The 27344-nt window shown below is 33.9% G+C and overlaps 1 protein-coding gene across 2 annotated transcripts in view; it reads right to left on the bottom strand.

Annotated features, from left to right (window-relative positions):
* Nucleotides 1-847: 847 nt before the first annotated feature.
* The window catches only part of EXOC5 (exocyst complex component 5), a 53383-nt gene continuing 26886 nt past the window's right edge, over nucleotides 848-27344 (bottom strand). For both annotated transcript variants that reach the window (XM_070377782.1, XM_070377783.1), the window contains exons 10-18: nucleotides 27101-27183; nucleotides 25893-26102; nucleotides 24484-24631; nucleotides 14859-14967; nucleotides 9847-9967; nucleotides 7433-7519; nucleotides 5491-5599; nucleotides 5079-5294; nucleotides 848-4461 (exon numbers count right to left, since the gene is read on the bottom strand). In XM_070377782.1, the coding sequence (XP_070233883.1) occupies nucleotides 4273-4461; nucleotides 5079-5294; nucleotides 5491-5599; nucleotides 7433-7519; nucleotides 9847-9967; nucleotides 14859-14967; nucleotides 24484-24631; nucleotides 25893-26102; nucleotides 27101-27183 (1272 nt within the window). In that variant the 3' untranslated portion in view covers nucleotides 848-4272. The remainder of the gene's footprint in view (nucleotides 4462-5078; nucleotides 5295-5490; nucleotides 5600-7432; nucleotides 7520-9846; nucleotides 9968-14858; nucleotides 14968-24483; nucleotides 24632-25892; nucleotides 26103-27100; nucleotides 27184-27344) is intronic.

Below are 27344 nucleotides of genomic sequence, written 5' to 3'. Positions count from 1 at the left end.
AAGGCAATTTTAAAAAGATTAAATATGCAATATTTGATTACATGAAAATGATAGCCTATTGCTAATACACTGCTAGTACATTTTTCTCTTATGTTTTCACTCTAGCATTAGCTATTTTAAGACTACCAGTGCACTAAATGATCAACAGAACTGGCAAACTTACGACATTAAAATAGTTTGTTTCTGAAGGCAGAAATACTGATTTCTTCATATCTTTAAAGGTGGAATTGTCGTTCACCCCTGTTACAAAATATGGCACAAAATATCTGAATTCTATTGCAAAAATTATAACTCAAGTAGCACTATGATTACACAAAATAATACTAAAGAACTTTTTGAAGAAAAGATTTCTAGTAGGCACAAACTTAATATTCAATTAAATTGCATGACCACTTATAAAATTTTAAAACCAAATTTTAAAAGTATGACCACACAATGGACACATTAAAAACAAGTCTAACAGTAAATTAGTTATTACCTCTGTATCTCAATTTCATAATCTAAACACTATAATGAGAACCAAATATTGGATGAAAGGAAAGATTAAGCAAAACTAATGAGCCCATCAAACTAAAGGACCCAGGGTCGCATAGAGTCGGACACGACTGAAGTGACTCAGCAGTAGCAAGGAGAAAAGTGTACAGAACACAAAGAGCGAGAATGATTCGGGTTTCAATCTGAGCCTTTTACTTAGCTACAGACCTTGAGCAGATCTACTTAAAACTTTCTGGGGAATGGGTAACTTCAAATGGAGATAACAGTACTCTGCTCTTAGGGCTGCTTTGAAACCAAATGAAATAACGTATGCAAAGGACTTAGCACAATGCACAGGACTTGAGTCAATAAATATAGCTATAATTACCTTTATTATGCATCAAAATTTTTTAAAGGCTGTTTTTAGTTTATGTAGAATTACTTAAAGTAACAATATGGACTGGTTCTTTTCCTCCAAAGTACACAATGTATTTCAGGACAGACTTTCTCAAGCAAAGAGAAGTACCAGAGAACTGAATACAGCTAAACTAACTGGATGAAAACACACAATGCTTTGTATGTCAAATTCTCCACTAGAAATTATGCTTCTAGAAAACATCTCACACTTCTGAGTCAAAGGGCAAATAAGAGTAATACACAGAATATCTCTGCATTAAAAAAAAAAAAGCATTTCAAACTCCAAGATGTGAGTTTTTGAAGTCACTAACAAATCACACACCCAGGAAACCTGACTCTCACATGCAGTTCAAGCATGCCTTAGGAAATATATAAACATGACCACCTTAACAGGTTTTCTGGCATTTCAGGAACAAAAATCTCTTTATCTTGCTAGATGTAAATACTCATCATCATAGATGAGCAAAAGGCATTTTAAGGAAGCAGCAAATTCTCCACTTTGAATCTATCTACTGGGTGATAATTAAATTATTTTATGATGTGAAATATTTCAAGTGAAAGAGAAAAGAGATAGTCTAAACTATACCATAAATTAACTTACTTAGAAGCTCTCTTTAAAAGAAGAAAGGTGCTAGGGATTTGCAACAATGGTGGTACTCAAAATGAGGCTACTAATAATTGTCTTAGAATAGCCAGATAGCCAACTGTCTAAGGATGCATCCAGCCATTATGTAATAATTCCTCATAAGAAGTATTCATCTACTTTGGTTAGCTGTCATTTTCAATATCACCTGCATTCTGTATTTCACTTTCTGTATCATTTTATGAAAACATAATACACGCAAGCTTTTTCTTGAGTGTTTCTGCATATTCTAAAAATGCAGTGTTTAAGAGCATATTTTTAACTTCAAAATATTATATAAACATTGCATGTTAGCTCATGTGAAACTGGAAAATTATGAAGATTCTCCTTATTCAAATGCTGGCTAAAGTTACTAATGTACAAAGCTCCTTTATCACTACCTAAAATTTTACCATATGCATATGAAGACATTTTACTTATCTATCATCTCTTTTGAGTCATATATATTTGGGGCAAAATTTCATACTGTCCACTAATATGAAAACTACTTTAAAAATCAAATATAACAAATCCAAAGAATGCACACTGTTTTATACAATCAATTTTTTTCTTAGAGAAATTTTTTGTTCCTAATTTTGATTATATAGTCAAGTATTTTTCCGCTTAAAAAGGAAATGAGAAAACCAATGCATGAAAAATAAGGAACATCTTAAAAATTCAATAAAAAATAATTTATAAAATTCAGTATGATGTCTTCAAAATGTAAAAATGGAGTGAAATAAAAAAACAACTACAGGGAATTTGTTTATTGAGCAATAATGTTAACACTTCTAAATTAAGTATTCACTTATGAGTTTTCTTTGTTAGTGTCCTGTCAATGGTCATAATGGAAAATACTGCACAGAACTCAAATATAAAAATAAAAATTAACAAAAGAGCTAAGCAACAAATATATGCTTTACATTTAAAAAATTAATCCAAACAAAATAATTTGAAACACTTCTCTGATGTGGAAGTCTTATAATGTTCTCTCATGTTTTATTTGATATTTTTTCCCTTTTTTTTTAAAAACAAATTGACACTGTACAAAGAGTTCAAATGGCCAGTAAAACTACTGCTTTAAAACTGTTGGCTTTAAGTAACAGAGGTATAATCTGAATTCACATCAGAGCTCTCTAAAATGGCAACAGTACAGCACATGACTTTCTCTAACATCCAAACCTGTTCTGGCTTTCCTTTGGCTAAGGAATAGAAAACTAGACAGCCTTCCAAAGCTGCCACAATTTCCTAAAATGCTTTGATAAATGTTGGCATACTTTATTTCTCTTGCTTACCTTGATAACACTGGGCTAAACAGAAAATGAGGAAAATTCAGTTAAAAGTAACTTAAACAGTAGCTAGCTCACTCTGGACCTGGAAGTTTCAGTAAAGTTGAACATTCAGAAACATATTCTTAAATGTAGTTTTCCAAAATTAGGCCAAAAAGCCTATATTAGAGGAAAAAGAAAAGCCAAAAATGAGTCAAACATTGAAGTTTATCTGTTCCTGGAAGACTATGAATAATACAATGGAAGCTGAAACACTACATACAGCTAAGAACGCATTCTTGCAGAGAAAGTTTATAGTTAACAATTTTTTAAAATTTCCACTTGATATTTAAAATTTTATAAGTGATGTATTATGTCACCATATTAAGCCAATTCAATTAACTACACTCAGTAGGAATCACTTCAGAAATGCCTTGAAAAAGATAATGACAGACACTATATATTTAAAAACTACTAGTCCTTACAAAGTTCATCTCTGGACTAGAATATAATGCTGACTATCAATTTCCAATTCCTCTTAGAATAGAAGACTACCTGCATGTTTAGCCATTCCATCTTATTTCAGTTTAGCATAAGGATAAAAATCTTAAAGGATTGCATTGCTGCTAAACACTGCCAATAATTCTCATATGCACCATTTAGTCTATACCTCACTTTTTTACTTCCCTTATAATATTAAAATAATGAATAAATATGGTCCTTTAGTTAACTCCCTCTACTTTATCTTAAGTGAAATATAAAATAAGGTAGCTTTATTAATTTCTTGCTAGCATTGGCTTAAATTCTGTTTACCAAATAAGAAACTGTAAACTTTTATTTTTCCTTTTACCCAGAAAGCAGATGTATTTCGATCCACCACTAATACCTACATAAAATGTATTTCATTTTAGTTTTATTTATAACATTTTTTTTGGAATAGTATTACTGTTGTACCTCAGAAAAAATTCAATGAACCAACTACAGAAATTATGCCCAATTTTCAACCTTTGAAATAGGTAAAAAGTTCTCCAGGAAAACTTAAAAATAATCTGATTAACAATTACCAGTGCTGAAAAGGTCATTGAAAATTGATAAATAATAAATGAGTCTTGCTGTATTTTACCCAACATTAGTGCAAAACAGGAAGCTGAAATTTCCCAATGGACTATGTTAAAGAACATGAACTGGAATACTGGTAACAATCTCATTTACCTTCTGACATCAACATTTTCCAGGATGAAAACAATGACATACAGCTTTACAGAGTTTGAAATTTATATAAGTTCAGAAATGGAAGTAAAACTTAAGGAAAAAGCAAAATATTCTTAGTATTGTCCAAATTTCAAATAAAACCTCAAGGGTAAGTATGGCTGCTGTTTTTCCAAACAGTCATTTTTCAATAAAATGTTGGCTGTGTCATAAGAAACCTTCTGTGCTTTCTATCAACCAAGGCTTGCTGGAGTACAACACATTTCCCTTGTAAATTCAACCTCAGCTGAAATGTCGAGCAAGGCGGGCAGATCTATAGTCAGCACGAAGTTGTACGAAGGAGTGAAGAATGTTCTTGTCCAGATTAGCAAGTTGTTCTCCTGAGCAGACTTGCTTTAAATTATCTGGGTTTACTACCAGAAGATTGCAAAGTGCATGCAGAGTATCAAAAAGCTGTAATACCAGAGGAATCTGAATTGAGGTAAGAGAAGGAAAAAAATATTTCTAGTTTTATAATCAGTTTGTAAATTCTTCTCACTTATGTACTATCAGGACTTAACTAATGTTAAAGAGTTCAATGTTAGAATTTTTAAAAGCTACCAAAGTGTTAAAAAATTCAAATATTTCAGACATTATATAAACTCAACATAATCTTTTTGAAAAGATTCATACTGTGCCTATTTACTCAAACAGTAATAATCATTTATACTTTTGTAAAGCAGAACTAATTATCATTAATTTACAGCTTTTTTAAATAATTTAAACATTGGGTGGAAACTAATTTCAGAGAGATATACACGAAGAAAGAACATATTTTCTTGATATATGATATACAGCATTAGTTATGGGCATTAATAAGGTCATCTGGACTATGGAACTAAAATACAGCATTTTCTAAAAGCTCAAAGCAAAAATGTGTTAATACTGACTGGAATAATACTTTTTCACTTAGGAAATATCAGATCTGTCTCGTTACAGTATCGACAAAAGTTATAAACTTTCCGCTAATGATTATGTCAGTATACATTTTTATGATCTGACTTATGTTCTTGAACTTATTTACAAGTTTGATATTTGTGAATACATACCTTGAAGTCTTTGGCACACTTCCTATACTCAGCTACATCACAAATTGCTAACATGCCACCCATACAGCTATAGGAATATTGTTGAAGATGCTCATAAATAAGTCGATGAAAACGTACTCCAAGTTCCATCAAAACTGTATCCACATTCTTCCCATCCATGGAATTTTTAATCTTCTCCACTTGTTTTCTTACGTAAGCACAGACTTTAACACAGGCCTGTAAAATTTTTTCTACACTTATTACACAGAAATATGTATCAGCTTAGCTAAGGAGAAAATACATATAATTTCTCATTAATCTCTAAGAATTAAAAAAAAAACACTTGGAGCATAATAAGATACATCAATGAAATGTTAATAAGAGTACAAATAAGGCAGATATTCTTACTAGCATATTAAATCATTTTACTCACATTAGTATACTGAATCAAAACATTGTTTTCATCTTCTGGCTTAAAATCTGTTTTCTTTTGTTCTGCAGCCAAGATATGCTTCATTTGTCCAATCATACAATTTAATGTCCTAGAGAATTGAGAATACCATGTATTTGATCCATTTAATTTACTTTAATTTATATTATTTATTCTAAATTAAATTTAAATTATTTAATTTCATGTCACCATAAAACTATTTTACTATTGGTATACTTCAGATTTTAAAACAAGTAAATTCTAGATCTTGATAGCAAAGAAATCTTAGTTTTATTAGCTTCCTGCTCAAAACACAGGGCAAAGATTCATTTGTCCATTACTTTATTTAAAGAAATCTTAAAGATCTTAGAAGACTGTCACTAATTCATTTCCTTCACAAGTATATTTGGAGAATGCTTAGGAAGGGAGTAAGATAGAACAACTTATAAGGAATGGCCAAAGTTTGGAAGAACAGGTGAGAAGAACCCAAGTTTCACAGTCTAAGGATAAGCAGGAGGCTGAATAAGTGGTACTGAAGGCCCAGTTGAGAAATGAAGTATGAGTCTGTAATGCAACGAACAATGTCTGAGTTTTGTGACATTTTCCAACAGCAATAAGCCATCCAGTTATCAGAATAACAGAATCTGCATTAATCCAGAGTTTAGGATCTGTAAGATAGTTATGATCAAAGGAAATAAATTTTAGGGTAATTATGAGGGAGTAATTAAAGATACAGAACAAGCAATCTAAGCATTAACAGTGAATAAAACAAAGCTGGGAAAGGACAGATTGGCAAGAATAAACAAAGCTGTAAAGGATAGATTGGCAAAAGGCAAAGATATTTAGAGCTAGAGTTCCTATAAGTAACTTATATTCGTTTATGTCTTCTTGAATGGAAGAGAAAAGACAATTACAGGAAGTAAAAATATGCCCAAACCTGGTAGCATGGGCTTTAGAATTTGAGTTCCAGTTCTACCAGCATTAACTGTATGATCTCTAGCAAACTACTTCATTTCTTTAAGCCTTCACTTCCTCATCTGTAAAATGCAAATGGTATTTCTTACTTAAATGAAATTATACAAGTAAAGATCCTTGTACTGTGCCAGTGAAAGAAAGTGAAAGTAATAATCACCCAGTCGTGTCCAACTCTTTGCAAACCATGGACTGCAGCTCTCCAGGCTCCTAGTCCATAGGATTTCTCAGGCAAGTATACTGGAGTGGTTTGCCATTTCCTTCTCCAGGGGATCTTCCTAAACCAGGGACCAAACCTGGGTTTCCTGCATTGCAGGCTAATGAAATTATACAGGTAAAGATCCTTGTATTGTGCCAAGCATATAGCAAATGCCTGATAAATGCTTGATAAATAGATGACTATCATCAGCAACATATGTCCACTATCATCTCAAAAGACAGAATCCACCACTCCATATTATGAACAGGTAATTAAAATAAACATCAAAAAAATTTTCAAATGTAGAGTTTTCACTCAATGGAAGTTACTTTTAAAAACTGGTATATTAATTCAATGCATTTCAGATATAAGCCTGAAATCTTCTGGGTTACATACTATTTTTAAGGAGTCTGGAGAGAGGAAGAGGAAGAGGGAAAGGGAAGGGAGGGAGGCAGGGAGAGATGGGGAGAGAGAGGGAGGATGGGGACAGAGAGAGACAGTGTCTACAGCAGCATTTACAAAAAAAAAAAAAAGATTTTCAAATTGAATTGGTCTAAAGTTAATCTAAACCTGCTGACTTCCATAAATAATAAATCTGGAATCCAATAAAATGACATTATTAGGATGAAATAAATATGTAAAAATAAAATCAAACATTATAGCAGGATAGTGGAATTCAAATAGACTTTTTTCTTGTCTGAAAATATTTTTCATGTTGTTATAATGGTGTTTTTACAAATAAAAGCAAGAGAAATAGTAAAACTAAAAACTTGCCTATCAATGCCAGTATCCAATTTCATCTCCATCTGTTCAATTATTTCTTTTTTTTTCTGAAGGCATTCAGATAATTTAGGAGAAGAGCTATTGAATGTTTAAAGGGGGAATAAAAATCATATTAGTAACCTTAGAATTCTAAAAGTTTTCACAATTCCTGCTTATTGTTACATACCTAGACACACATACACACACTTAATTTTAATTTGCTTCCAAATCCAAGCAGCATATGAACAGTAATTATTTAGTATTCACTACACTCAATTCATTACAATAGTCATGATAGGAAAAATTTATCATTTAAAACAGGAGGATTTAGATTTATTATTTTCATCTCTGAGGAGCTATCCCTTTAGAATATAAACATGATTTTGGAATTATTTGGTTTCCTTTTTAATTACATTTCTGGTGTACTAGTAAGAAAAATAACAGGCTCTTGAAACTATAGTAAATTACATTAATTAAAATTTGTAGACTAACACTCAATCCAGTTGTATTTAGCTTTCCTATATTAAAAACCAACCCCATGAATCGCAGCACACCAGACCTCCCTGTCCATCACCAACTCCCGGAGTTCACTCAAACTCACGTCCATTGAGTCAGTGATGCCATCCAGCCATTTCATCCTCTGTCATCCCCTTCTCCTCTTGCCCCCAATCCCTCCCAGCATCAGAGTCTTTTCCAATGAGTCACCTCTTCGCATGAGGTAGCCAAAGTATTGGAGTTTCAGCTTTAGCATCATTCCTTTCAAAGAACACCCAGGACTGATGTCCTTTAGAATGGACTGGTTGGGTCTCCTTGCAGTCCAAGGGACTCTCAAGAGTCTTCTTCAACACCACAGTTCAAAAGCACCAATTCTGTGGCGCTCAGCTTTCTTCACAGTCCAACTCTCACATCCAAACATGACCACTGGAAAAACCATAGTCTAGTGACTAGATGGATCTCTGTTGGCAAAGTAATGTCTCTGCTTTTGAATATGCTATCTAGGTTGGTCATAACTTTCCTTCCAAGGAGTAAGCGTCTTTTAATTTCATGGTTGCAATCACCATCTGCAGTGATTTTGGAGCCCAAAAAAATAATGTCTGACACTGCTTCCACTGTTTCCCCATCTATTTCCCATGAAGTGATGGGACCGGATGCCATAATCTTCGTTTTCTGAATGTTGAGCTTTAAGCCAGCTTTTTCACTCTCCACTTACACTTTCATCAAGAGGCTCTTTAGCTCCTCTTCACTTTCTGCCATAAGGGTGGTGTCATCTGCTTATCTGAGGTTATTGATATTTCTCCTGGCAATCTTGATTCCAGCTTGTGCTTCATCCAGTCCAGTGTTTCTCATGATGTACTCTGCATATAAGTTAAATAAGCAGGGTGACAATATACAGCCTTGATGTACTCCTTTTCCTATTTGGAACCAGTCTGTTGTTCCATGTCCAGTTCTAACTGTTGCTTCCTGACCTGCATACAGATTTCTCAAGAGGCAGGTCAGGTGGTCTGGTATTCCCATCTCTTTCAGAATTTTCCACAGTTTATTGTGATCCACACAGTCAAAGGCTTTGGCATAGTCAATAAAGCAGAAATAGAGTTTTTCTGGAACTCTCTTGCTTTTTTGATGATCCAGCAGATGTTGGCATTAGACCTCGTTAAAAAGTAAATTTCCTTTCAAAATGTGATTCAGAGATCACAAGTAATCTTTATCTTTGAGATCAATTCTAGACTAATAATTACTTGGTATATCAATGTTTATAAAAAATGTCTAGAATTTTATCTTTTATATGAATATTTTTCCTCTTATGACAGTACTACACATACAATTTTATAAAGCATGCTCACATACACACTACTTCACATAATTCTCATATGCTTCAAAAGTTCACATAATTGACAGGAAGATATAAACCAAATCTTATTTAATATCTCATCAAAACTTGTCCTACTGATGGCATAAAATTGTTACTGCACGTCTTCATTATAACAAGTGGGAACAAGCTAGAAGTCACCTTTCATACAGATTTAGGTTTATGACACAGTGTTTTCAAATAAAACAAAATTAATACCACAGAAGGAAGAGAATACAGAAGGCAAGGAAGAGTTTATGTTACTTTTTAAAATTTTTCTTTAAACTTCACATCTTTGAGATAGATATTATTATTTCCATACAAATTACCACACTACATTATTTGCAAATGGTAAATGTTAAATACTTGATGTCAAATTTCTGCTGTCAGAGATGAAGGGGAGGAAAGAAGCAGGTTACAAATGCTTACATACACCCTGAGGGCAACTAGGTTGCTTATTTCACACCCTCCTGCCCTGTTTGATGTTTCAGTGAACAGATATTACCTTTAAAATTTAACATAAAGTAGAATATTATAGTATTCTTTGAAATACCAATGAAAATCAGACAATTTGACTAACCTTATTAGTGGCATAAGGTGATCATTAAACTGCTTGTCAAAAAGATGAAAAATAGTATTGGCCTGGTGCACAACATCCAAAAAATAGAGATTTGCATTCTTAGAATCTGAAGAAGGAATTCCTAAAGTTGGAAGGCATGTATATGTTAGAATCATATTAAAGAAATTCATCTAGGCAACAGAAAAAAGAATGTGGATAACATGCATAAAAAAGAACTGCTGTTTCAATAAGTCAGCAATAATTTTTGTGGACAAAAAATAAAATTAAGCTCGTTAATACCAAAGTTTTAATGCCAAATTTTCACCATATACTCAAGTCTTCATTGTTTGCTGAGATAAATCAAAGACTAAACTTGTAAGTGAATCATCTTGGACTATACCTTCTCCTTCCCCACCTTCTTGTGCCTAAAGATTCACATGAACCATGAACACACTTCTATTAATACCATTTTTCTTATAACCAGGCCTCATTGTTGGAGAAGGAAATGGCAACCTACTCCAGTATTCTTGCCTGGAGAATCCCAGGGATGGGGGAGCCTGGTGGGCTACCGTCTATGGGGTCGCACAGAGTCGGACACGACTGAAGTGACTTAGCAGCAGGCCTCATTACCTCTGATAACAGGTAAAATAATTTTCTTATTAGTTCAAATTTCCTAATCTTTTATGCTGTATCTTGTGGCCAGAGTAAGGTACTTAACATATTTCACTATGTTCTCTATCTATCATTTCCTCAAAAATATTCAAAGACTCCTCACTGTCAACAAAATAAATTCCTGATTTTCACCATTGTATTCAAGCCACTTCACATTCTGACCGCAAAACAAACAGCTGACCTCTTCAGATTTCAGTTTCCTCTTTTGCAAAAGAGTAATAGTTAAATTCCAAGGTGCCTACTAACCATAGACATTTATGTTCCTAGCTAAAATTAAAAGGCATAAAGGACCAGGAGAAATATTGAGAGAAAATGAGAATTAAAAGTTTAATACCTAGAGTTCTTTACAGAAGGATGATTTTTTTCCCCAAAGTTTTAAAACAATGTTTTTATTTTCCCACAAATGACAAAATCACAACTGGCAAGAAAACTAAAGTCTCCAACACAAACTTACAAGAGAAAAAAGTAGTCAATACACCCGTATGTATTAAATACTAATCCCAGCTATTAATGAAAGACATGATAAGGCAATAGTTATGTATGTCTTTAAATTACTAAATTATTAAAGTTCTTATAGAAAATTCAGTGAGGGTAGAAAAATGGGTATAAGCATATACACCAGTAACAGTATAGATTAGTGGGGGAAAAAATCCTTAGGAAAACAGTTTGTTTATATGCACCGAAATTTTTAAAATTTGCAACACACTTTGATCCGGTAATTTTAGTTCCAGAATTTTATCCAGAGAAAATAATTCAAAAGAAAGAAAACACGGTAAGTTCTACAGAGTTCACTACAGCCGCGTAGAAAATGCATAGGAACAGAAGGCATATTCTCATCCTACCAGAAAATTTCCTAATCCCTTCCAAATTATGAATACTGCTATTAAAATGAAGATGCTAGGCTTCCATACTAAAGAACAAATCCTTCATACCATATGGAATCAAATTTGTTACTTTTTTATTATCTTCATTAATCTTCATATCTTTGAGGGAGATATTATCTCAATATAAATGACCACATTAGGTTATTTGCAAACTGCAAATGTTAAATACTTGATGTCAAGTTTCTGCTATAAGGGGGAAGGGGAGGCAAGCCGGCTACAAACGTTTATGCACATCCTGAGAGCAACTAGGTTAAAATAATAATAATAATAAAGCGGGGGAGGGGGAATATAAACCACAAGGTTATTGGATTATAGGTAATTTTGCTTCAACCTTAGAAACTTTAAAGAAAGATGTTACACACAAACATTTTTGAGCATGTGCTATGTGCTTTCTAGTAGCTTCAGTTCAATTTAATTCAGTTGCCCAGTCATGTCCAACTCTTTGTGACTCCATGGACTGCAGCACACCAGGATTCCCTGTCCATCACGAACTCCCGGAGCTTGCTCAAACTCATGTCCATCAAGTCGGTGTTGCCATCCAACCATCTCATCCTGTCATCCCCTTCTCCTCCTGGCTTCAATCCTTCCCACCATCAAGGACATTTTCGATGAGTCAGTTCTTTGCATCTGGTGGTCAAGTATTGGAGCTTCAGCTACAGCATCGTCCTTCCAATGAATACTCAGAACTGATTTTCTTTAGGATTGACTGGTTGGATCTCCTTGCAGTCCAAGGGACCCTCAAGAGTCTTCTCCAACACCACGGTTCAAAAGCATCAATTCTTCGGCGCTCAGCTTTCTTTATAGTCCAACTCTCACCTTCATACATGACTACTGAAAAAACCATAGTTTTGACTAGATGGCTCTTTGTCGGTAAAGCAATGTCTCTGCTTTTTAATATGCTGTCTAGGTTGGTCATAGCTTTTCTTCCAAGGAACAAGTGTCCTTTAATTTCATAGCTGCAGTCACCATCTGCAGTGATTTTGGAGCCCAAGAAAATAAAGTCTGTCACTGTTTTCATTGTTTCCCTATCTATGACCCATGAAGTGATGGGACCGGATGCCATGATCTTGGTTTTTTGAATGTTGAGTTTTAAGCCAGCTTTTTCACTCTTTCACTTTCATCATGAGGCTCTTTAGTTTCTCTTCGTTTTCTGCCATAAGGGTGGTGTCATCTGTATATCTGAGGTTATTGATATTTCTCTTTGCAATCTTGATTTCAGCTTCTGTTTCATCCAGCCCGTCATTTCGCATAATGTACTCTGTATGTAAGTTAAATAAGCAAGGTGACAACATACAGCCTTGACACACTCCTTTCCCAATTTTGAACCAGTCCACTGTTCCATGTTCAGTTCTAACTGTTGCTTCTTGACCTGCATACAGATTCCTCAGGAGGCAGGTAAGGTGGTCCTGTATTCCGACTTAAGAATTTTCCAGTTTGTTGTGGAACAAACACAGTCAAAGGCTTTAATATAGTCAATGAAGCAGAAGTAGATGTTTTTCTGGAATTCTCTTGCTTTTTCTATGATCCAACAGATGTTGGCAATTTGATCTCTGGTTCCTCTGCCTTTTCTAAATCCAGCTTGTACATCTGGAATTTCTTGGTTCACGTACTGCTTATGCCTCCCTTGGAGAATTTTTTAGCATTACTTTGCTAGCGTGTGAGATGAGTGCAATTGTGTAGTAGTTTACATTCTTTGGCATTGCCTTTCTTTGGGATTGGGATGAAAACTGACCTGAATTTTCAAAAATTGCTGAATTTTCCAAATTTGCTGCCATATTGAGTACAGCACTTTATCAGCATCATCTTTTAGGATCTGAACTAGCTCAGCTGGAATTCCATCACCTCCACTAGCTTTCTAGGTGCTAGACTATAATGCAATTAAGACAAATAAGATTCCTAACCACGAGAACTTACATGCTATTCTCTCTGCTTAACATACTCTTTCTCCAAATATTCAATTTATTCCTTCACTTCATTCAGCTGATTCATGTCTCCTCAGAGGCCTTCTTTGACCATCCTTTTTAAAAAAGCCCTCTTCCCCCTGAATTCCCCATTCTACCTCCCATTACTATTCTCTATTTCTTACTCAATTTTATTTTTATTCACTGTACTTACTAGTCATTTGTCAATCTTTTCCATAAGAATGTAAGTTCATAAGAATAAGCACTTAAGTATATGTTCAATGAATGAGGCGAATACCAATGCATGAAAATTTTATTGTAACAAGTGCTATGAAAAAAGTTAATTCAATGATGAAATAATGAGTAACTAGGCTGGGAGAAGTGGGTCACTTTAGCTAGGTCCATCACCAAAAGACTCTCTAAAAATGTGGTACCTTAGTTAAGATCAGAAGCCTGAAAAGCCAGACATGAAAAGAGCTGAAGAAAAAGAAATGGGGGTTGGGAGGGGGGGACACCAAGTGCAAAGAACCTGAGTGAGGAAAAAGAATAAAGGCCAGAGTGGCTGGGGTAGTGAAGGGAAATGCAGATGAGATGAGGATGAATATATAAGAGGAGGCCAGATCAAAACTATGCTTTTGTAAAGAGTTTGTTGCTGTTTTCCCCCTAAGTGTAATAGGAAACCACTAAAATGTCTTAAACAAAAAAAATTTAAGACCCTTAAATTTATACCATGACTGTTACATGGAGTCAGTTATTTGGAAAGGTAAGAACATACAGAGAGATCAGTTAGGAGCAGATGGAGATCATGATGTTTAAATCAGTTGGTATCAATGGAGATGGAGAAAAGTAGGAGAATTTGAGTTATGTTTGACAGTATATAGACAGGATTTGCTGACAGACTGGTTTTCAGGTTTGATGAAAAGAACAATTATGGCAACTCCTGGGTTTGGGGCTTCAGTAAATAGTAAATAGCAATGCCTTTTAAAGACATGAGAAATAATGGGAAAGGAAGAAGTTTAGATGGAAGATAAAGAGTTTCATTTTGAATACATTAAATTTGAGATGTACACAGAACAGATGAGAGAAGTCAAGGAGGCAACTGAACTAATGGGACTAGAATTTAGGGAAGAGGTCATTATTATCTTATTAATATCAGTAAACTCAAAAGGCCAAAAACAAAAGAAAAAATTTCATATGAATCTATTCCTTTCCAGGCTTATTGATAAGGCTTATTTTCCTTTCCAAACTTTACATTACTCAACTGTCTCAAGCAGAATTGCTATCATTTCCATTTCTGCCCCCTTGGCATTTAATAACTTACAGCATTGTATTACAGTCTGCCACACACTGCTGTGACTTATATAGTTTATCCTGCCCTGCTCAATGTAAGCAACATGAGAACTGTGTCTTTGTATAGCTTTTAGCATCTGACAAATCCTTGCACTACAGGAAGTTCAAAAAGCATTTTGCTGCATTGACTGAGATGAATATATATAAAATAACAGTATGCATACAGTTTAACCAAACAGGATCAAAGGAATTTAAGATGAAGTATAATATAAATAAATTTTCTTACCAGCAAGTCCTGTTTCCAAGGCATAATCAATATGTTCAATACATAAAAATTCCACAAGAATGGTAAAAATTCTAAAGGCATTCCTTGGTAAATCAGAAGGATCAGAGAGCTTTAAAAAGAAAAACCAAATACATCAATCCTCAGGTTTACCCTTAAAAAAAAAAAAAAAAAAAAAAACTTTTTTTTTAAAAGCAATCTACTTTGTATAAGATATAGTGCTCTGGTGTCAAATGGTAACTTAAATCTCTTCCACCCACCCAAAACGCCTTTCTTATATACATATAGTTACAGTGCTCCATATTTGTCTACAATTCTCCCAGCTTAAATAAGATTACTGTTTTCTGACCTGGATTGCAATCCATGTTAACCGTGACAGGAAAGAAAGAAAAGGAGAGAGAACCAATAGAAAAGAAAATCTAAGGTGCACATTAAAGCCAAGTATGTTTTAAAGAAATACACACAAACATAACATACACATAAGTACATATAATAAAGTACACCCAACTGCCATGTAAAATGCCTTTCTTAATGTCATAGTAAAAGAAGTCTGAGAGTCACCTATTGAATAAAAGCTATTCTGGTAAAACTCAGAACCAGAAAGGATTCTTCATTTTATTGGAGGGTGGGGACAGGAAAATCAATAACAGACACTATAAAATAGGTCAGGTTCAATCCCACCTTCCTCACTTCCCATTGAGTGAACCCTTGAGATGTTATTTAACCCCACCAAATCTCAATTTCTTCATCTGTAAGGTAGGAATAGTACTAATGGTACTTATATCCTAGCCTTGAGATGAAAATAAAGTATGAAAATACATATAAGATATTTTGAGCTTAGTGTCTGGCACATAAGTTCACAACAATAAATGTTCATTTTGATGTTGATGTTGCTGCTGATTAACTACTTAGTAAAAGAATCATTAGTAGTTATGCTGAGAAAATTAAATCCCTCTTAAAATGTTGGAAAATAACCTCTCAACTTCTTGTAACTGCTGCCTACATTATTAATCAATTGACTGTTGCCTATTTGTTGTCTCTATTCACGCTCCCTCTGAGAGTAATGCTTGTTATCTGATATATACAGCTGGGTGTTTAAAAGTGCATAACCCACTTTAAATTCTCTAAATCTCTACTGCTTATAGTTATGACTTTGGTATTACTTGATTCCCTTGTTGGTCTTAATACTACCCCAACTTTTACCCTTCTCTACCACAACTCTCACCTCCCTTCTTTGTTCAATGCTTTACAAATGTCTTTAGCAAGCCATTTTCCACATTCCTCCTCTCTACATCCATATATTCACGCATAATTGAAAGAAGAAGTAGACTGAAAAAGTTGTAAGGATATACAAGACAAAAATAACTGTTAACCAATTGGACCTAAATGACATTCATAGAACATGCTATCCAACATTAGGATATACATTTTCTTTAGGTATTCAGAAAACATTTACCAAGATGGATCATATTCTGGGCTAAAAAACAAGTCTCAATAAATTTAAAATGGATTCACATCACACAAAATACATCCTCTATCCACAACAGAATCAAACTGAAATCATTAACAGAAGATATCTAAAAAATCCTCTAATATCTGGAAATGATATAACATACTTCTAAGCTACTCTTCAGTCAACAGAAATCAAAAAGGAAATTTAAAAGTATTTTGAACTGAATGAAAATAAACACAACAAATAAAAATTTATTGTATGAAGCTAAAGCAGTATCTTAAAGAGAGAGTTAGAAGATTAAATCCTTATATCAGAAAATAAGAAGGGTCTCTAATCACTGATCTCACCTTCCACCTTAAAAACTAGATAAAGAAGATCAAATGAAGCCCAGGTAAGCAGAAGGAAAAGAAATAATAAAGAGTGGACATCCATGAAATACAAAACAGGAAAATCAATGATACCAAAGCTGATTCTCCAGGGAAACTAATAAACTGATAAACCTATATCACACACACAAGACACAAATCATCAAAAATGAATAGGTGACATCACTATAGATTCAACAGGTTTTAAAAAGATAATAAGCTACTATATATGTAATAAACAAGAAAGTCATAGTGTAAAGTACAGCAAACTATATTCAATACCTTATAATGACCTATAATGAAAAGAATATACATATTATATATAATATATATAATATATACATAATTGGATCACTTTGCTATACACCAGAAATTAACACAAAACTTTAAACAATTTTTTTCAATTAAAAAACACATACACACACACAAAAATCAACTGAACATTAAAAAAAAGGATAAGACAATAACATGAACAACTTAATCCCCCAAAATTCAACAATCTGTGTGAAATATACAAATCTTAAAGGACACAAACTACCAAAGCTCACTTTAAAAGAAATAGGTAACTAAAATAGTTCCATATCTACTAAAGAAGTTGAATTTGTAGCTAAAAATACTCACAAATTTAAAAACTACAGGCACAAAAGACTTCACTAAGTTCTACCAAATATTTAAGGAAGATATAACACTGATTTTACACAAACTCTTCTAGAAAATTAAAGAGGAAGGAATATTTCCAACTCATTCTATGAGGCCAACATTACCTTGATACCAAAGCTACAAAGACATTATGAGAAAAAAATATGTATAAATCAATATCCTTTGTGAACACAAACACAAAAACAGAAACAAAAGTTTAGTAAACCTAATCCAACAATACATAAATAGGACAATACATGATGACCAAGGGGAGTTTATTAAAAGAATGCAAGGTTAACATTTGGAAATGTATCAACGTAATTCACATTAACAGAATAACAACAACAAAAAAGCATTTGACAAAGCCTAATATCCATCCCTATAAAAACACCTAGAAAATTATGAATAAAAGAATTTCCTTAATCTGATAAAGAGCATCTATGAAAAACAAATGGGTCCTAATCAAACAGGGTTTCTCTGGTGGCTAAGTGGTAAAGACTCCGCCTGCAATGCAAGAGACTCAGGTTCCATCTCTGGTCAGGAAGATCCCCTGGAGTAGGAAATGGCAACCCACTCCAGTATTCTTGCGGAGGAGCCTGGTAGGCTACAGTTCGTGGGACTGCAAAGAATCGGACCCAACTAAGCACACGCACACACATATATGTATACGAGTGTATGTATATGTATGTGTGTGTGTATGGAACTAGAGGTTATCATACTAAGTGAAGTAAGTCAGATAAAGACAAACATCACACAATATAGCTTATTTGCAGAATCTAAAAGAAAAAGAAGACACAAATGAACTTATTTTCAAAACAGAAAGAGACTCACAGACACAGAAAACAAACATATGGTTACCAAAGGGAAAAAGGGGATGGGGAGGGATAAATTGTGAGGCTGGGATTAACATATACACACAACTATGTATAAAACAGACAACCAACAATGACCTACTATATAGCACAGGGAACTATACTCAATATTGTATAACAATCTATAAAGGAAAATATATATACACACACATATATATACACACATAAATATACGTATAGCTGAACTGCTATGCTGTACACCTAAAACTTAGGCTTCTCTGGTGGCTCAGACAGTCAAGTCTGCCTGCAGTGCAGGGGACCTGGGTTCAATTCCTAGGTTGGGAAGATACCCGAGAAGGTAATGGCTAGCCACTCCAGTATTTGTGCCTGGAAAATCCCATGGACAGAGGAGTCTGGTGGACGACAGTCCATGGGGTTACAAAGAGTCAGATGTGACAGAGCTACTAACACACACACACACACGCGCACACACATTCTTAAACTTACATGATATTATAAATCAACTATATTTCAATAAAAAATTATTTAAAAAAGGAAAACCTACAGTTGGAATCATATTAATGATAAAAGACAATACTTTGAGAATAATGCAAGGTGTATGCTCTTGCCATTTATATTCAGCATTATAGTAGAAGCTCTGACCAGTGCAACAAAGCAAGAGAACAAAGCAGGCATCTATATTGAAAAGAATAAGTTAAAACTGACTTTATTGGCAGAAAACATAATACTCTATACAGAAAATCCTATTGAATCTACAAGAAACATTATTAGAATAAGTGAGTTAGGTCAGGTTGAAGGTATAAAATCAACATATAAAAATCAACTGTATCTGAAAACTCAGTTTTGCTAAAATGTCACTTCTCCATAAATAGAACTATAGATTCAAAGTAACTTCAGTCAAAATACCAAACTTCTTTCCCCCCAGAAACTGACAAATTGATCATGTGAATTATATGAAAATGCCTCCTATGGAAATGTTAGAGGATTTTCACTACTTGATGCAAGATTTATAGTTATAGTGATCAAAAATGTGTAGTATTAAATTCTCAGAAGAAAACACAGGCAGCATGCTCTTTGACATAAGTCTTAGTGATATTTTTCCAATCTGTCTCCTAAAGCAAGAGAAGAGAAACAAAAGCAAAAATAAAATGGCACACAATCAAACTTAAAAGCTTAGCACAGCAAAGGAAACCATCAGCAAAACAAAAAGGCAACACACTGAATGGGAAAAGATATTTGCAAATGATATGCAAGGTAAGAGGTTATTAATATCCAGAAATATTAAAAAGTCATATAATTCAATATTTTTTTTAAAAACTGATTAAAACTTGGGCAGAGAATCTGAATAGACATTTTTCCAAAGGTGACACACAGATGGCCAGCAGGCAGAAGAAAAGATCCTCAACATCATTAATCATCAGAGAAATGCAAATCAAACACACACCTCATACAGAATGGCTATCAAGTCTACAAACAACAAGTGTTGGCAAGGATGTGGAGAAAAGGGAACCCTAGTAAAATGTTAGTAGGAACGTAAATTGGTATAGCCACTATGAAAAACAGTATGGAGGTTCCTCAAACAACTGACAGTAGAATTATCATAAGATCCAACAATTCCACACCTGGGTACACAGCAAAAAACAAAAACACTAACCCAAAAAGATACATTCATCCCAGTGTTCACAGCAGCATTATTTACAATTGCCAAGATAGGGAAGCAACCTAAGTGCCATTACCAGATGAATGGATAAGAATATGTGGTAATATATACAGAATGGAGTACTACTCAGCCATAAAAAATTGAAATTTTGCCATTTACAGCAACATGGAAGGACCTGCACAGCACTATGCTAAGTGAAATAAATCAGAGGAATAGTGTATGATATCACATATGTGGAATCTAAAAAATACAACAAACTAGTGAATTTAACAAAGAAGAAGCAGACTCATAGAGACAGAGAACAAACTAGTGGTTACCACTGTAGGGGGATATATGGATATGGTGTAGGAGACACAAACTATTGGGCATAAGACAGGCTCAAGGTATTGTACGACGTGGAGAATATAGCCAATATTTTGTAGTAACTATAAATAGAGAGTAACCTTTCAAAATCATATAAAAATTAAAAAAAAAAATTTTTAAAGAAAGAAAACTTAAAGGAAACAAATACAATAAAAGAAAATATAAAAGGAAATCTTTGTGACCTTAGGTTAGGCAAGGATTCCTTATATATGATATCAAAAATACCTCCCATAACAGAAAAGTGTCAAAGTTAATAACTTCTATTCTTTGAAATACTGTTTAGATATGAAAAAGACAAACCACAGACTGAAAAAAAAAATCTGCACATTAGGTATTTGATAAATGAGTTTTTCCCTGGTGGCTCAGACAGTAAAGCGTCTGCCTGCAGTGCAGGAGACCCAGGTTCGATTCCTGGATTGGGAAGATCCCCTGAAGAAGGCAATGGCAACCCACTCCAGTACTCTTGCCTGGAAAATTCCATGGATGGAGGAGCCTGGTAGGCTACAGTCCATAGGGTTGCAAAGAGCTGGACACGACTGAGCAACTTCACTTTAAATTAAAAAAAAAAAAAATGAGTCTTAACTACATATACAACTGTCAAGAAATAAGAACCCAATTTTTAAAAATGTTACTAAGGAGAAATGAAAGCATATGTCTGCATAAAGATACATAATGAATGTTCAAAGCAGCTTCATTTTTAACCAAACACTGGAGCCAATCTAAACTGCCATCAATAGGTAAGTGGATAAGCAAAACAGTGAAGAATCTGCCTTTAATGCAGGAGACCACGGTTCAATCCCTGGGTCGAGAAGATCCCCGAGTGAAGAAAACAGCTACCCACTCTAGTATTCTTGCCTGGAGAATGCCATGGATGGAGAAGCCCATGGGTCACAAAGAGTCAGACATGACTGAGCAACTAACACTTTCACTTCTTTTCCATGCAATAAAATACTATTCAGCAATAAAAGAACGTACTAATACACACAACATGAATGAATTTCAAAACATTTATGCTGGGTTAAAGAATCCAGAAACACATGTATATACTACATTATAATCCCATTTATTAAAAATTCTAGAAAATTAATCAACTTCTTGAAAAATCCTATTTAGTTTTCAAGACTCAGTCCTGAATCTTGACAACTTCTTTTTGACAACTAATCTACAGTGAAGGAGGTCACGGTTGCCTGAGGACAGAAACAAGGGAGGAGAAAAGGAGAATTTACAAGTAGAAAAGGAAACTTTGGGGGTGATGATCTGTTCATTACTTTGATTGCACTATAGCTTCATAAATGTACACATAATTTACCAAAGTTACCAAACTGTATAGTTCAAATACATGCAGTCTACTGAATGTCAATTATATCTCGACATTACTAAGCTTTTTAAAAAAGAAAAATACACCCAATCTTCTCATTACACTGCCCTGTTTTATATCCTTTAATATTTCCATCAACATCTAACAGGGTCAAGGCCAAATTTCTAAGTATGGTATAGAAAGAATTTTTGTCTACATTTTCAAATTCCCGTCTCATTATTCTCCCCATATCCTTTTACAGTTCAAGCATTTCATGCTGCATGATTGTTCTCTGTATATGTCTTTGTGCATGTAATATTCTCTTTTCCTGAAACCGCCTGCCAGAATCTTGAAGATACCCTATTTATCTTTCAAGACCCAGACCTCAAATGTCCTCTCCTTTTTGAAATCTTCCCTGAAAAATACTCGTCCTTAATTCCTTAACCAGTCAGAGCCAGCTGCTTCCTCTTTAAGTCTCAACAGTGTGTATCTGTTGTTGTGCTGTTCAGTCACCCAGTCCTGTTCAACTCTGCAACCCCATGGACTGCAGCACGCCAGGCCTCCCTGTCCCTCACCATCTCCAGTTTGCCCAAGTTCATGTCCATCACATCGGTGATGCCATCCAGCCATTTCGTCCTCTGATGCTCTCTTTTCCTTCTGCCCTCAATCTTTTCCAGTAACAGGGACTTTTCCAATGAGTCAGCTGTTCACATCAGATGACCAAAATACTGGAGCTTTAGCTTTAGCATCAGTCTTTCCAAAGAGTATTCGGGGTTGATTTCCTTTAAGATTGACTGGTTTGATCTCTTTGCTGTCCAAGGTATTCTCAGGAGTCTTCTCCAGCACCACAGTTCGAAGGCATAAATTCTTAGTGCTCTGCCTTCTTTACAGTCCAGCTCTCCCAACGGTACATGACCAATGGGAAGACCACAGCCTTGACTATACGGACCTTTGTCAGCAGAGTATATACTGTCTAGGTCTGTTCACAGCTTTCCTGCCAAGAAGCAATTGTCTTCTGATTTCATGGCTACAGTCACCATCCGCAGTGATTTTAGAGCCCAAGAAGAGGAAATCTGTCACTATATACATAGTGTATATCTACTTGCACTAATTCTTTATATATCTACCTCTTTTCTCACTATTCAAAAGTAATGTGTATGTTTTGTACTTATAACCTTAATGCCTAACATGTCAGGTGGTACAAAGTAAACAGAAAATAATGTTTTGTTAGATCAGACTGCAATGAATTAAACTGATTTTCAATTTTGTCTTTATCCAGACAGAAGGTTGTGATTTAGATCTAGTTACTGAGTGTGACTCAAGAGCTTCCCAGGTGGTGCTAGTGGTAAAGAACTTGCCTGCCAATGCTGGAGATACAAGAGACCTAGCTTCAATCCCTGGGTTGGAAAGATCCCCTGGAGAAGGGCATGGCAACCCACTCCAGTATTCTTGCCTAGAGAATCCCTTGGACAGAGGAGACTGGTGGGCTACACCCAGGGTTGCAAAGAGTTGGACACGACTACAGTGACTAAGCACACACTGTGACTCAAAACAATAAATATGTTGACAGCTTCAGGTTTGATGATCTGATGGTATAGAAATATTTTAACATATTTCCAGTATTCAGAAGAGTAGAGCTATTACTGTATCAAATACAGCCATCACATACCCTGAGGTGTCATATCTTAACATTTTCCAAATGTACTTCAGATTTTTTTCTTCTGTGGTGGCAGGGGCAGTCCAACATTATAAAGTGCCTTACGTATTCCTCCCAAGACAACCACTACTCTCAAACTGTTTATCACACCCATGTTGTGCATGCTCCTGAACAAACTATTTTTACTTTTTAGAACTTTATATTGTGGTATAATACATATATCTTTCCCCATCTTGCTCTTTCCACTAAACATTATATTTTTGAGATTTACTCATGCTGACACATGTAACTCTAGTTTAGTCATTTAAATTGGTATATTAGCTTTCCAGTATATGAACAATGTCACTTTATCAATTCTTTCTACAGCACACTTAGTTTGGTTCTAATTTTTCACCATGACAAACAATGTAGCTTATGATGTTAGACATGTCCTGTGAACTTACAAATTCTTTAAGAAATTAACAAATTACTCTCCAAAGTATACCGATTATTACTTCCACTGGCAGTGTATAAGAACTTCTATTGCTCCATATCCTTACCAAGAGTATCAACAAAATTTTTGCCAACCTATTGATAATTAGTATTTTCCCTGTCTTAAGTTTCATTTCCCACCACTGAGACTAAATATCTTATTGATAACTCACATTTTCTGTATTTATGTATAGCCTTTGACTTGTTTTCTATCGATTTATATTTATATTTAGTCTATATTGATCCATCAATATATACAGACCACATACATCATACAAATAAAAAATTATGACTACCTCAACTCTCAATTTCATACTTAAGAAATATGTAGTTCAGCTTCTTCCTCTGTAAAACAGAGATAACAACCTCACAGAAATGTTACAATGACTAAATGAGTTAATGCATACTTAAAGTGCTTGGAATAGTGCCTGGAACATAGTATGTGCTATACAATTACTAACAAGTATTATTTGTTTTATAAATCTTCTGCTAGTAAAACTGGTTAAAGCCTTCTTTTCACACCCTGGCTTAATTGTTTACTTTGTTGAAGTGTGTTTGTTGAAGGCAATCTAAATTTTTAATGGAGTCAGTTTTTCCTTTCCTTTGATATCTGTTCTTAAAACATCTTTCTCTCCCTAATGCTGTATTTCTTTATGATATGGTTCTAACCCTCACTTTCATATTTTAATATCTCACTGAAGAAAATTTGGAATCTTCATTTAAAATCACATTAAAATATACTTCTAAACAATTTAAAAATAATTCTGTTCCCTAAACAAAAATCCTACTTTTTTATTACGATAAACAGGTGTTCATAACCATCTTAGTATAGACAAGCAAAACTTAAAATACATAGCTATATATAAATTAAATACATGTACAATTCTTACCCTATGACATCTTTCAAAGGCTTGTTTGGTTTCTTGCAAAAGATTAACCACCACTTCCTGGGACAGGAAAGTCTCTCCATGAGTATCAATACTCGGCCCCAGTGGTAAGTTAGTGCGTTGTCTAATTCTCTCTTTCAGATCTTGAATACTAGTGCACAATAGAAACAAATGAAAAAAGAAAACTAATATACATAGATTTCAATGTCAAGTACTCTCAAACTTAGTATACATGAACTAATAAAAAGAAAAATGGACCAATAGCAGGAGACCTAAAACTTCTAATTTCAATAAGTAATTCTGTAAAGTGAAGCAAGCATTAATCTCTAAATAGAAGACTATCATATGAAAAGTGAGTAGATTTGCAGTTATTATCTCTAAAGTCTCTTTTAGGTCTACAATTCTGACTCAATATTTAGCTCTATAATTCTGACTCATTAGCCAAAAACTTCTTGTTTGGTTTCCTAAGGAAGTAGGCTTTTCGAAGTAAGCTAATATTTCAGAAAATTAAATGGCCCTGCTTAAAACAAACTTTAAAATTTTAAAGCTTTTTAAATATACTACTTAAGCATATTGTACACTTCTTTATTACTATTAAACATAATTTAGCTTTTCTAAATGACTAAGGGTTATTAAGAACATTTATTATAGTTATAGAAGGCTAGATTACTTTTGTTCCTATTTATAGAATATATAGCTCCAGATTGTGAACTTTAAAAAAAAATTCTTATGGTTGTTTTTTAGCTTTTCTCTTTTACTTGCTGCCTTTCAGATGTCACTTCTTATTCCTAGTTATAATCTCTCCATGATCATTATTTAATATATAACAAGCTGGGAAATAAGAAGCTGATTTAGCTATGAATATTATATGAACCATCAACTCTGATGGTTCACAAAAGTCATTTTGATTCATCCTAGAATCAACTAAATTCCAGATAGGTAAGATCTAGATTACTGAGCTGCCAATGAATTCTTATAGCAAATCATTTTATTTTCTCCTAGGATATGAGTAAATTCAAGTTTTAATGTATTAAACAAGTTCATGCCCAAGTCATTTAAAAAGCTCAGGGTATCAATTTGCAGGGGTTTTTATTCTTTTTAACCACACCTGCAACAGCAGCAATGAAACAATTTACTTCCTAATAGCCTGGAATAATTAACTCAGTCTGAAAAAAGGAAAGGGGGGAGGATGGGAGGAACTCTTTATGGCACTGGTATTCTGTTTTATATTTTAATAATGTTAAAATATTTCAACATGTGGCTAAAAAGACAGGATTTGATGAATGGTATAAAAAAACTGATAATTCTTCAAAGAAAATTCTAATGACTATCAATATTTCACAAGTTGCCCAAATATAAAAATGTTTTTAATATCTTTAGTTTTAACTATAACATTTAACAAAAACACTTACCCTCCTGTGCCAATGGATCTCTTTTGATGGTTTTTTGAATCATAATAGCGCTGTAGGATCATAGCACTTCTGCTTTTCAAATAGCCAGTCTCTATTTCAATGTAGCTCTCCAAATAGGAAATGAAAATGGACTTGATAAGCTTAGACAAGAAAGTCTGTTTATCAGTACCTAAGTTAAACTCCATCAACTTGCTGGAAAGATTTGTGGTTCTTTTCATGGAAAAGAGGGGGAAAAGATAAATGTATATTTTAGGTATGGTAATAATATTAAAAAATACATATTTTTCCAATGTGACTTTTGAAAAACTTACATTAAACCACCATTTCTTAAACCCTGGGAAATTACTTAGGATGGAGAGAGCAATTGCATAAGGTTATATAAATACATTAAGTAGAATGTATATTACAAATATCATGGTTTTGAAAACTGCCATAAACTCCTAGAGATAACTCAACAAGAGGAAACTGAGGCAACCAACCAGTCTAGAAATGGCAACAATGCCAGAATGGCTTCAAGTATGCCATTCATGACATGGTACCAAGTCAAAATACTTCCTCTGTTCATTCTCTTCTCTGGACTTGCCTCTAATTTTCTGTTTCTCACTGCTGAAGATAGACTCACAACAGTGCTGCTGTTGAAACAGACTTCCTGATTATAGCTACTTTTGAAAACCCTCTTCTCAAAATGACAATGAAGAAAAGCAACAGGACTGGAAAAAAACTCCACATGAAGCTTCTACACAGTGTAACATTGCCATTTACAAAATACAAGACAAATTTTCACATCAGAGTTAAGTCTGAAACCATCATTGGTTAAGAATTTGTCACTCCTTTTCTCAACTTCTAAAGCGTTAATGAAAATAAATGTAATTATTACTCATTCTTAAAAAAATTAAACAATAATGAACTAGTTTACAATTAAGATCAAAAACATAATTCTCAGGTCTTAGTTTAAACAAGACTTAGTCATAGTCAGGTCTTAGTTTATACTTCATTAAAGTATATTAACATAAAGCATAATATCTAATAGTTAACATGCTAAGAAAGATACTCATACAATACTAGTCTATACAGCCAAGTATTTAATGCTAAAAGCTACATTGCTATCTGACAAACTGTTATTCAAAAACACCTGAATATTTCCCAATTTTCTATTTGAAGAAAAGTAAAGGTGAGATATTACTATTTTCTAATAATTAAAAATATACCTTGTGTATAAATCATAGAGACTTTTGAGATACTGCTCTGCATCAGACTTCCAACATTCTTGTAACTGGTCTTTCACAAAGCTCTAAAAAGAAAAGTCAACATTCTGTTAATTAAATAAATATTAAATTATATAGTCAACATTTTTTTCCTCTAGAATTACTCCATTTTCTTGATCTGTTCTGACTTAAAATCCAGCGGCAAAGGCAATGCATAGGAAATAGACCAATATAAAAAAAATTAAAA

This window comes from Bos mutus, chromosome 10, assembly GCF_027580195.1.
Source record: "Bos mutus isolate GX-2022 chromosome 10, NWIPB_WYAK_1.1, whole genome shotgun sequence".
Lineage (NCBI taxonomy): Eukaryota > Metazoa > Chordata > Mammalia > Artiodactyla > Bovidae > Bos > Bos mutus.
Note: the sequence above shows the minus strand (reverse complement) of the source record. Positions and strands in the feature narration are given on the sequence as shown.